Source organism: Passer domesticus, chromosome 5 (assembly GCF_036417665.1).
Source record: "Passer domesticus isolate bPasDom1 chromosome 5, bPasDom1.hap1, whole genome shotgun sequence".
Classification (NCBI taxonomy): domain Eukaryota; kingdom Metazoa; phylum Chordata; class Aves; order Passeriformes; family Passeridae; genus Passer; species Passer domesticus.
The window spans coordinates 71,942,906-71,955,170 of NC_087478.1; the positions used below are offsets into that span (position 1 = coordinate 71,942,906).

At 42.4% G+C, this 12,265-nt stretch overlaps 1 protein-coding gene across 3 annotated transcripts in view; it reads left to right on the forward strand.

Moving 5' to 3' along the window:
- The window catches only part of TMTC1 (transmembrane O-mannosyltransferase targeting cadherins 1), a 138,352-nt gene that overhangs the window by 81,037 nt on the left and 45,050 nt on the right, over positions 1-12,265 (forward strand). For all 3 annotated transcript variants that reach the window (XM_064420973.1, XM_064420974.1, XM_064420972.1), the window contains one exon: positions 8,115-8,279. In XM_064420973.1, the coding sequence (XP_064277043.1) occupies positions 8,115-8,279 (165 nt within the window). The remainder of the gene's footprint in view (positions 1-8,114; positions 8,280-12,265) is intronic.

The window sequence follows — 12,265 nt, forward strand, 5'->3', positions numbered from 1 at the left end:
TGTTCATTTACTTGAAACAGACATGATTTCACTGCCTGCTCTGTTGCTGCCATTTTTGCAGGGGCAACGGGGTAGCCAAAGTTCAAAAGAAGTGAACTGGATTATATTCCCTGTAATTCAGGCGCAGACCTGAGGGCACTGGGAGTGAAACGGGAGACCATTATGTGATGGCAATAGGCCAGAGTGCAGCCCCAGCTGAGTCCCTCCTCTCTGTGAGGGATGCTTCTGTCCCCGCTGCAGGGTGTCAGTTTGAGCAGCACTCTGCAAAAATGGCTCGTGGCTGGAGGCGAGCTGCTTGGGACTTCAGCTGAGGCAAGTGACCCCAGTGCTGCTTCCCCATCTGTGAAACAGGGGTAAATAACTCCACTCTGCCCTTCAAAAGGGGGGCAGAGAGAGTTCTCATTAATAAATGAGAAATAACTCCTTGGAGGAAGGCTGAATGCTGTGAGCAGCCACCTTGCAGATGCATGTCCGAACTTCAGCTCCTACCTTTGGAGGTTTGCCCCGTCCCTGTTAAACACTTCAAGGAGAAATCGAAGCAGCCAGCCTCTGTTAATGCAGGCAAGAAATGCTCAAATGCTAGTGCCATGTATTTTGGCAAAAGGCAGTAAAGATGTAGGAGTAAAAACTGAAATGATTCTGCAAAGCTGAAAAAGATGAGCTCATGGCATGTTTGGACCAGGCTGCTATATTGTATTGTTTTAACTAAATTAAAAACATGCTTTTGAGAAATGTCTTGTGTTTTGGGCATGTACAGGAAAAAGCTGTCTTTTTGTGGAGTTATGGGCACTAATGGCTATAGTGGAAAGATTTCTGGTTTTGTTGTGATAGATTAACCTAAAGGAAAACCTTCAAATGCATTTATTCTACTCTTGAAAATAATAGAGATAGGTAAAGATAGTGGTTTTAAAAATAATGGGTTAATGTCATCTTGTAGAAGTAATCTACTTAGGCATGTTGATTAAAAGTGGAATTCTTATTTACAAGGTAATACGTTGGCCTTAAGATGATGCCTTGTCAAATTTAATAGATAATATTCTTATATTTTTGGATGGAACTGTATGGGAAATTATTTCCTATTATGGAATTCTAGAAGTTATGACAGAATTTAAATTAAAACTGTAGCATACAGACCCATCTCCACTGAAGTATATGAGATATAGGGAAATTTCTCTGGAATCCTCATGGAATTATATAGTATTTTTCATTTATAAAATGTTTTCTTTACATAATTCATATTGTAATGAGAAACCTGGAGGGTTTCTGTATTACCTGTAAGTATTTCTTGTTGGTTGTGAAATCTTGGACTCAAACACTCTAATGAAGGGGGTTTGTTTTTCATGTGACTTTTTGGAAGGAAGGGGAAATGTGTCCAGATGTTGAATAGCTATTCAAGGGTTAGTGAAATCATTAATTTCTAGTCCATATTTTCTCTCTAATAAGGAAAAGTTCCTGCATTTTCTCTAATTACATCACGTTCTGCCTAGAGGATCACATTGCTAGTATAGGTAAATCACTTTGATTACTTAGCTGATCATGTCTAAGGGTCTTTAATACAGGCCTACATAGCTTTTAATTTAGAGCCAGTGACAAAGTCTTAGCACTAACTCATAAGGTACCTTTCCAAGTTAGATATATTCTTCCAGTGTTTATAGTTTGCTGTGTCTTTGTATTATGACCTGCAGACTTTATTCCAGGAAAAGCCTGCTTAATTCCAGTGAAAAATGTGCTATTTTATTCAGCAGACTCAGTATAATTGTGTGCTGCTGGTTCTTGGTTATCACACTGATACTTCCGAGCTGTAGAGATTTTTTTTTCCAGTGGGATTTTTTTGGTATGTTAACTGTTATATCTTGATGGTCTTTCTGAAGCCTTTTAAAACCTCTAGTGACCAAGAAAATGTATATCAATTCCATGTCAGCCTTACTGAGAGAGAGGCAGTTTGAACAATGCTTTTCCTATTGTTCCCAAAACTCAGTACCAGTGAATGCTGCTGGCTTACTCTGTGGCACAGAGACACACCCTACATCCTCCTTGTCTTTGGACATTTAGTCCAAAACATGACTGTTAAACAGATTTTTCCCTTCTAGTACCATCTGGTTGAGAAAGTTTTGGTACTTTGATACATGATCCTGTGAAAAATACCTTGTTGGAGTTAACCCAAAACGTTTTGCCAAGGTGTGCTGACTGTAGTGAAACTTTAGACAAAAATATTAGAAACAAAAGACTTCTCCAACCCAAGATGAAGTTTACAGTCAAAAGGAGATGGACAACAAAAAGGATGGCTGGGGGGAGCAGCCCAGAACTGCCCCTTTGGGAGGGGACACCCATCTGAGAGGCAGGGCAAGGTAAATTTCTCTGAATTTTTGGAAAACCTGGGCCAGTGGAGTGTGGTTATTCCAGATCAGCACATGGGCTCTTATGGCTGAGGGATTTTGAGGACTCAAAACCCTACATGTGCATCCACCTGCATCCCCAGGCTTGAGACTGACCTGGCACAGTGCTTTGAATCCAGGTGATCCAGTTTGCAGGAGATGCTGCAGCTTTTGAGTTTCTGGACCTTTTGGGTGATCCAGAAAATGTTTGAGTTTTTTCTTTTATTTTTTGTTTTGTTTTGTTTTATTTTATTTTTGTCTAAGATTGGGCTTGATGATCTTGAAGGTCTTTTCCAACCTTAATGTTCCTGTGATTTTATGACCCAAGTGCAACCTAGCATGCACATACAAGCACACTCTATTTCCAGATGGAAACATTCTTTTTCAAAGGTCAGAATTCATTCTGGCCCAAATAGCTCCAACCTTGAAAAACTTGACATTTTTCATAAAGCAGAATCTGTGCTACTCTGCCAGCACAGCTCATCACTGGAGCTGTGTGCCTGAGAGTGCTTTTTGGGGCAGAAAGAACCACTGTGGCTATACTTCATTTTGCCAGCGCTCCTTTCCACATGTGACCGCTGTAGTGAGGCAGGAGCAGCCCCCAGGGCATGCCAGGCGTGCTTTTTGCAATCAATTACTCTCCATTAGAGAAGTGTGAGCAGTTTCGCAGGGATGAACTCTTTTCCCCTGCAGCAACAGCCCTGCCTGCAAGCTGCATTTCAGCTGGCTTTGCCTCTTCCTCTCAGTGTCTTTCCTCTGCTCAGGCTGCAGAGCTGGAGTAGCTAGGACTATGTAAATTGTGTTGTGCCAGGTAATATATGTGTGGTACTGAGGCTTAGAAACTTGTGGGGAGCTCGAAAAGTGAGAGAATCCGAATGTTTGTGTTCATCATTTGGACCTGGCAGCTGACACAGTCTTTCTGGAGGGCTGTGCCCGCTGCTCTCTGGAGGGCAGCAGCAGAGCATGGTGCATTTAGTCAAGAGCACAAGGGTTAAACTTGCCTCAGAGCAGCTTGGAAGCGAGGGTTGATTTTTATGGAGGGTAAGGGAGTCATCTTAAATAAGTGCTGGAAACCAAGAAGGAGTTTTGCAGCCCAGAAAGAGCCTCCTGGGTGAAATGTTGAAGCCAAGTGCATTTTCTGGTCTCAGTATACTTTTGATATAATCCCTTTTGTTGCATTAGCAGCCCCTGAATACGGCAGTGTTTCTTCCATGCTTCCACAGGCTGCTTATAGGCAACTCTTTCCCAAACTGATACGTATGCATGGATGCATCTGGATTCTTATCTAGGCTGAGCTATGAAATCTGGAGTAACTGCTTTGATGAAATCTCAGTGGATTTACTCCAAGTTTACATTTGTGTAGTTGAGATTAAATCAGTTTGAAAAAAAACCCCAATCAGCTAGTTCACAAGATTTGACATCCACAAAATTACCATTAAAGAGGAAGGCATCTTTTCTGCATAGTTTCTCCCACCTTTTTAAACTCCTTTTTACAGCCCTACCTGGGTGAGTTAGAAGAGGCTGGACCTGCAGCTGCTGGTGTCCAGGCTGGTTCTCTCAGAACTTCAGTTCCCAGCCTGCTCTGACCATGCACTGTGCAAAGCCACAACTTGGAAAATGCAGCAGAAAGCATGACTAGAACATGCCTTGTTCTTCAGTTTTCCATAGCAGCAGGTCTCCAAGCAATTTCTGAAGGAGGTAAAATGGTTTCTGATGTGGGCAGATTGCTATAGCAGAGCATCCTGATAATCCAGGGCTGTGGCACATGCAGCTTTGATGAAATGCCATCACCACAAGAGCCAAACAGTGAAACTGTTCCTGACTTTTTCTAAAAAGGGAGAAACCTGATCCACAGAGAACAGGGCTGTGTGCAAGCATCATCAGGAACAGCCTTCCTTGGGAAAGGAGCTGTAATGGCCAAAGGAAAGGTTGAATTTGGTATCTAATTACTCAAGATGTGTTTGCAAATATTAAGTATATGCTGTTTTGGCTCTAGGTTTAATAGGGCAATACATAGAGAGCACCATGGGAAATAAGGTCTGTATGCCACCACATTCCCATCTGCTTCTGCCTCCTATCACTTGGCTTCCTTACAGGTGGAACAATATTAACAAACCACAGCAATGATAGACAAAAATGTGTCATTACCCAGCTCCCTGTGTGCAGTCTGCCAGGATCGCATGGCAGTGGCACAGAGGGTTTCCCTGCTGGGCTGCCTGGCCCTCGGCCCTCGCTGTGATTTAGGGCATGCCTCAAGTGCCACTTTAATACTGCAGGAGTCTGAAAACATGAGGAACCATGAAACCATTGGCTGGTTTCTCCATTTGCCCAGCTTTTCTGCTGCATCATGGAATTCCTGAAGTTACAGGTTCTCCTGTAATGCGTGCCCTTTGTGAGCCCACATGAAATCTCCCACCGTGTGAACTTGGTGGGCTGTTTCTCAGGACACCAGGGACCAAGGTGGCATGGACTTCTCACTGCTGTAAGCAGGCTGCTGCCTATCCTACAAAAGCCAAAAAAAAAAAAAAAAAAGAAAAAAAAAAGAAATAAAGCCTAGCAGTTTTACAATAATCCAGTGGAAAATGGATTTAGGAAAGTGGTTAGTGGTTTGGGGATTTTGCTTGTTTCCTATTGTTTTGGTTTTGCTACATGGTATTTCAGAAAAGTGCTTTTGTGGCAATGCTGAGAGAAAAGCTCTTCAGGAGAAATGGTTCCCTCCCTAGGAAATGCTAGAGTTAACTAAGAAATCAAACAACCCCCAAACCCAAAACCCTGCAGCCTTAATACATATGCAGTTAGCTACAGAGATGTCTGGAATGTAGTACTTAAAGGTAAGTTTTTCAAGCTGCAAACAAGTCTTTGATGAAGGTCCTTTTGAGATGGTTTCTTTTTATTTTTTTTTTCTGTGTGTGTAAGTAAAACCTGATTTCCTGGCGGGCCAGTGGTAAGATTTGATATGGAGTCAAGCCCCCATCACTCTGAGAAGAAAAGCAAATCTGTTTGAAATGGTCTCTGTGTTTGTAGGCAGTGGCAGGGTCACAGCAGAATTAACCACATAGGAGGCATTACCTGGCAAGTTACCTTCATCATTCGAGTGCAGCCTCACCTGCACGGGCTCTTTCCACCAGGGTACAACTGCCTGGGCTGCTGCTGGCTTGATAAAAGTCAGAGCAGCTTCAAAGAGCTCCTCTGAAGCCTGGTGAGGTCGGGATCAAGGAAGAGGGATGAGCTTGCATCTGGGGATGAACCTGTGGGGGGGTGGGTGGGGTTCTCTAGGTCCGGTGACCATCAGGGCAGGTTGCTGCTGCAGCAGCTCCATCTTCAAAATTTGGTGCTTCACTGCTTTGAAATGTCATGGTCACTGTGATAAAGTTAATTTCTGTACTGGGACTATTGGGTCTGTTGTGAAACAAGTGAAATAAGGTATGACAGATGATGTGGTTTTGGAACTAGGAAACAATAGTAATATAATTATGTTTTTTGGACAGATGCTTTAATGCATTGGTGTGGACACTGTTTTGTTCAGAGCAGATCAGGGGATCTGGAGGAGGTGTAATGTGATGCTGGCTGTGCCTCAGACTGAGTGCTGCTGCTAAGGCAGAAATTCCCAACAGCTGGGACAGGATTTGACATAAATACCAAGACATTGAAGTTTGCATTTTTTGTTTTCTGGATGCATTCACTATTCTGTAGGAAGGGTCTGTTCTTGAATATGTGAAGGTATAGGGAAATTTGAAACTGGCCTTGTGCTAAAGAAATTAAATAATATTTATTTCAGATAATTAATTCCAAGGGAGGGATAAAATTGAGGAAAGGCAAAATAACAGAAAGAAAACCGTCTGCAGACTTTTAAGGCATTTCTTGTTGGAAAGGGAGGGATTATTACTGAGATTAGCTTTTCAGAGGTTTTAAAGTAGGGTTCAATAATGTAAAGGCTGGATTGTTTGGCATCAACATCTTTATAGTTCTAAATGTTGCTTGCAGTTAACGTAGGTGCAATAAATACATATGTGCAAAAGAGTTAATGAAAAAACAGCACAAGTACAACAAGAAATGTGTTACAGCAAAGTGCAAGCATAATTGACATAAATATATAGGTAATCACTTCTGAAGAATGGGAGAACTCAAAAACAGCAGTGAAAGAGTTCTGAATGATCAGCAGATCTGATGTTGTCTCTGGATTTGCCCCATGTGTTTGTACTTCTCTCGGTGTTCTGTAAGGCACCTGTGCTGTGCCAGAGACAATGCAATGGTGCTAATCAGTATGAGCAACAAAGGCAGGTTTTTTCCTCAGTGGCAGGAAGAATTCTTGTCTTCTCCAGCCTTGGGAAGCCTAAGCAATAGAATGTTTCCAGCTCTCCAGGAGGGCAGAGAAACCATGCCAAGAAGCACACACAGAGCTCCTTAAATAGGGAACATTTTCCTTTTTCTGATTTCCACATTGACTTTCACCATATTGCATGCTTGCCTGCAAGGTCACCTCTGACAGGGGAATTTTGTTCCTAGTTTTTCTTACCTCATAGCATTCTCATTGGGAAATTGCTCGACCATCTCTGTACAGACCAGGAAAGCCTGTAAAGTTGTGGCCAGAGTGTGGGCAGGTGCAATGGTCTCTACCTCCAGCCTGCCTGTTTTTAAATGTAGATTCACCTGGGGTTCGAGATGTGCCAGTGTTTGGGAAGGGCTATGCTTTTGCCCCTGTTTATTGATTGTCCTCAAGTGTTATTTGAGAGCCTTCTGCTCCCTTATTTCATCAGGGAAAGCTGCCTGGACTAAGATAGGTTTTAAGTCTAACACTAAATCATGTGCTAAGTAACCTGAAGGGTTCTAGATAAGCTAATGAAATTTGTTGAGCAATAGAAATTTAAATTCCTTGTAAAAAATGACAAGTAGAATTAGCGATTACAAAGTACAGCAGCCAAAAGCACTGAATTTCCAACTCAGAGGGACATCATTGGAGGAATTAACATAGCCCTTTAATAAAGGTAAATAATTACTGAATTGGTGTAAATTTATTCAGGAATAAGACTTCAGTCCAAATTTGGCTTGTGAAAATGCCACAGCAGTTACTCATGGAGAGCCGTGGAAGTGCTGGGGGCTGGAGATGACTGTGTGTTAGTTCATGGGAGGGCAGCAAGGAAGATTTGCCAGCACATCTCAGCTTTTCTGGGCTGGGCACTAGAAGGGACAGGCTGGCCTGATGTAAAAGTGCAAGACCCAGAGAGGCTCTTCTGCGTTTTGGTGCTCTCTGTCACCTGCTCCTGCAGCAGCATTGACCACAGCACTTGCTCTCCTGCCTCAGCTTCCCAATTTGTAAACTGGAATTAATAGCAGCCACCACTGGGATTGTTTGGAGACTTCCCCCTGTTAAAATGCCTGTCATTTCCACACTGCTCCAGTAGTGCTCAGTATTACTGTTATTACATGGTGCTTTCCTAGCTTGCTGTTCAGAAAAGCAGCTGCCTTCTGGGGCTGGTGTAAGCTGCCATTATGCTGGGTTGTATTATGTATGCGACTGTACTTTTGGCATCCGGGTCTATCATTTAGATTAATTTGGAAATTGTGTGGTGACTTGAGGAAAACTGCTGTTGAATTGAAATTTGTTAGTCCAGAAAATATCATTAGTCCAAAAATCCCCTGTAATTGTATAATAAATGCAATAGTGGATGGTCTTGCATAAAAACCAGACACTTGAAATGTAATTTTAGGTACATTTTGCCTTTTTTTTTTTCCCCACAGTATGGGGTACTGCATCCTTTTTGTCCACGGTCTAAAAAAGCTGTCTACGTGGCTAAATAAATGGAGAATTACTGTTCCAACCCTCTTTGCTTTGCTGCTGCTGCTCTTCTCTTGGAAGACGGTGAAACAGAATGAGATCTGGCTGTCACGAGAATCCCTTTTCAGGTAGGAGTTACCACAGGAGAATACTTGCATTTTTGTATTGTTTAAAGTAGGTTTGTTACATGGAATAGTTTTCTTTAGAAAAAAAAAAAGTTGTGCTATTGATGTGTTGATCTAATTAACATTTTTATTATCATAAAATAACACTTTCTATTGTGTAATAACTGTGCAAACACTGGTGTCAGCAGTTTATATGCTGATGGACAAACTGGTTCTGACAATCACATTTTTAAGACATGCTGTTTTTAAATAACTTTGATTCTGTAGATTTAATGATAGCCTTATGCTTTAGTTTCTAAGGACATAGCAAAAGTTTTTTGCAGCACTCCAGAATGCCGTAGTAACGCTACTGAAGATATTGAAATTTCTTTAGCAATGTTCTAATGACAAAAATAAAATGCCACAAAGTGCCAAACTTAATGTACCATATTTCATTTTATTTGATTACTCTTTGCCAAACAGCTCTGTTAACAACCTCATTTATGTATTTTCTTGCATTGAAACAGACTGTTTCATTTTGTGTTTTGCTAGAAAATGTATTGCATTTGCCTCCAGCTGCTTTCAGCAGTTGTCTAATTGTGAAGTAATTGCAGAAACGCAGGTGATCTGCACACAGGTTGAGCTTTATTTCCTAACTTATTGGCCAGAGCAAAGTTTAATTTATGCAGCACTAAAAGTATGAAATTGTTTTTTACGTGTACCCTTTGGTCTTCAGCAAACACTACTGAGGCGGTTGGAGCTCTCTTAGTGGGGCTGGTTTAAAAAATCTGGAACTGGGTTTCTCCCCTCTGCATGATTCATGGAATATTCTGAGTTGGAAGGGACCCACAAGGATGATTGAGTCCAGCTCTTAAGTGAATGGCCCACAGAGGGATGGGATCAAACCCACGACCTTGGCACTATTAACAGCACACTGACCCACGGAGCCAATCTCAGCTCCCTGCTGGCTCCCTCAATCACTGTTTGCTGTTCAGGCAGTGGTGACTGGCCTGGACTCACACAGCAATCCCCGTGGGACACACCTCCAGTCCAAACCTGGCCACGTGGGGGGAAGTAGGAGGGTTTCCAAGTTGGACCGCTCTCTTACTGAAGGGAGGTGGGGATATGACAATTCCATTTGGAGACTTGCAGGCATCATATGGTGCTGTGTTGTGCACAGCTGTGGTCACCCAGGTTTAAGAGTGATGATGTTAAACTGTAGCAGGTGACAGGAGGACATTTCCTTCTACTAAAGAGCATTCTAGGGGCAATATGGAGGGCTATGGGGTCTGTGGCAGAAGAGAGGGATAAGGTTATGTCTGCTTAATTGGATGCAAATTGAATTTTGTCCTTCCAGCCTCCATTCAAAGCAGGGTGACTATTTACTGCCAGTTCCAGCTCCGAGGTCGTGCCACTGCTGCAGTGCAGCTCTGAGCTGGAGCTAACACACCTTTATCTCCAGGGAGGGACTTGGGGTAGCCCAGGCCAGTACTGAGAGCTCAGTGCCTTAGCTTGAGCTATTTCCCTCTTCCGCTCAAGACTTTTGGGGACAGGACCAGGAGAGAGGTCTGCCCCAGGCTTTTGAGGGGATGGCAGAACTCTTAAACTCCTGCTGGGTCACCTCATATTGTGGCCTGCCCCTGAGAGCAATAAGCAATAAGCTGCTGAAAAAAAGCACTGTAAGAACAGGGCCAGCAACAATAATGCTTCTCTGCAGTTCTTTCCCAGCTTGCAGTAATCTGCAGTTTAAAGACTTCCTGAGTCAGGAGTTACTTGCTATTTTTGCTTTTAACAGCCACTGATGGACTTTTCTTCCATAATGTCTCTGACTGCTTTTTCAAATCTATTTATAGTTTTGGCTTCTACAGCATCCTGTGCGCTGGGCTCTGTCATTAAATTACAGAGTGTGCACACTAAGATTTCCCTCTGTGTGCTGTGGGCCTTCTGCCTGATTATCTGGTTTGGTGTCCCCTAGTTCTGGTGTGCTGAATGAGTTGTGAGTAGCCATCAGCTTGTCACTTAGATAAAGGCACTTCCATGCCTTGAATCCCCATGCCCTCACCTAAGGCTGTCTCCTTTTCACATTGAAGTCAGCTGGTCTTGTACTTCCCTCACATGGAAGCTGTTCTGCATTTCTGATTACTTTTGTCAGTCTTCTCTGGATACTTTCATACTCTAATCCATCCTTTTGAGAAAGGGGCCAGAATCACCTTCCAAAAGGTATGTGCAGTACAATAACACTGGACTGCTTTCTGGTTTTTGTTCCCTTCTTCTACTAGTTCTTAATTTTCTTCCTTTTATGACCTCTCCTAAGCAGTGATTGATAATTTCACAGCACTCTCAATGCAAATTCCATGACACCTACTGTGCCAGGTTTTTAGACATCAATCTGTGTGCAGATTTTGAGTGTGTGTGTACACACTCTCTGATGCTTGTGTCTGTACCAACGCTGTTTTTCTTGTGCCATCTTTTTCCCCAGTATTGAAATACTGTGAGATCCTTCTGCAACAAGGTTCATTCTTGAAGTGTGATTCACATTGGTGTCATCACCAAACATGTCCCCTCCTGTTTGCTCCCTTTCAAGATCCTTTGTGAACACCTGATGCAGCTCAGGTGCCATTCCATGTCTCCTGGGAGCTTTGCTTGTACTCTTCTCTAGCTGTAAAAGCTGTTCACATAGTCATGCTCTTTGCTTGCTGTCTTTCAACTAAGTATTGATTCATGAGAGGATCTTCCCCTCTTACTCCATGATGCCTTGAAGAAATTGCAAGTCTTTAGTGAGGGATTTTATATAAAAAAACCCTTTTGAGTATTTAAGTGCTCAACATTGATGTATGTGATTCTGGTTGACTGGGCTATATTTGGATATTTATATAGACTTTCCATAGTTTCAATAACATGTACGTACCTGTTGAGTCTATAAAACACAAACAGAGCTTCCCAAATAACTTCTTTCTGCAGTATGCAAGGCTAATTATTTGTTGGACTGTAGTTACCCAGAAATGTGCTAGAATTACAATTTATTATGGTTTTCCCCAAATTACCTGAAGTGAAAATCATACTTTCTGGTCTGTTTCCCCCTCAAGATCCCTTCCCTGGAGCCAAATGAAGTCATGTTCATCAACTTCCACTTCCCTAGTGCCAGTCTCATTTAAATTATGAGCTACCTACCGCAGCTAAGAGCTGCCTGTTTGATTTCCTTTGGATGCATTCTACCAGGCCCAACGGATTCATAACTGTTCTGGGTGTTGATTTGTTTTATAGCCTCTTTTACTGCCACTCCAGTCAGAGACAGTGCTTGGGTCTTGCCCTGTGAGGAAAGGCTCCTGTGTGGCAGCTCCTTCGGCTTCCCTGTAGCCAGCCCTGGTGCAGAGAATCCATTTAGCTTTTCTGCTGTGGTCTTTTCTTCTTTAAGCACTACTTTTAGACCTCCATCATCTATTTGCCTTAGGGGATCTTTGGCAGGTTTCCTCTATCTGATGTATTCCATTATTAGCTTTGATAGCTTTAGCAAGTTTTTCTTTAAATCTCTTTTGGTCTGCCTAATTATGGTTTATGTTTAACTGGCTGATGTTCATGCTCTTTTCCTTTTTCCTTCTGTAGCTGTTCCTTTTTAAAGAATGGTTTTAATTTCTCATAGCTGTCTTTACTGTGCTCTTTACCCTTATTGGCCTTTTTGTTGTCCTTTTAAGATCTTCTTTGATAGCTGTCACACATCTCTCACAAGTCTGCAATGTGATAGGACCCTCCTAGTTCATGGGAAGGAAATGCAAAAGAAGAATAGTATAGCAAGAAGATAATGTCATTGCAGGAGTGAGAGATCTCCCCTGTGGGGAAGAAGGAGGAGGCTGATGAGGAGAGGAGGGAGAAGTGGAGGGAGGTATGTGAAACAACAATAAATTTTAATGGACAGAACAGGAGGAGGATACAGAGCAAATCTATAGATGTGGGAAAGGAGACCTAATCAACATGCTTGGTATTCTCTGTGTGTGTTGAGTTTTTTTTAAGTG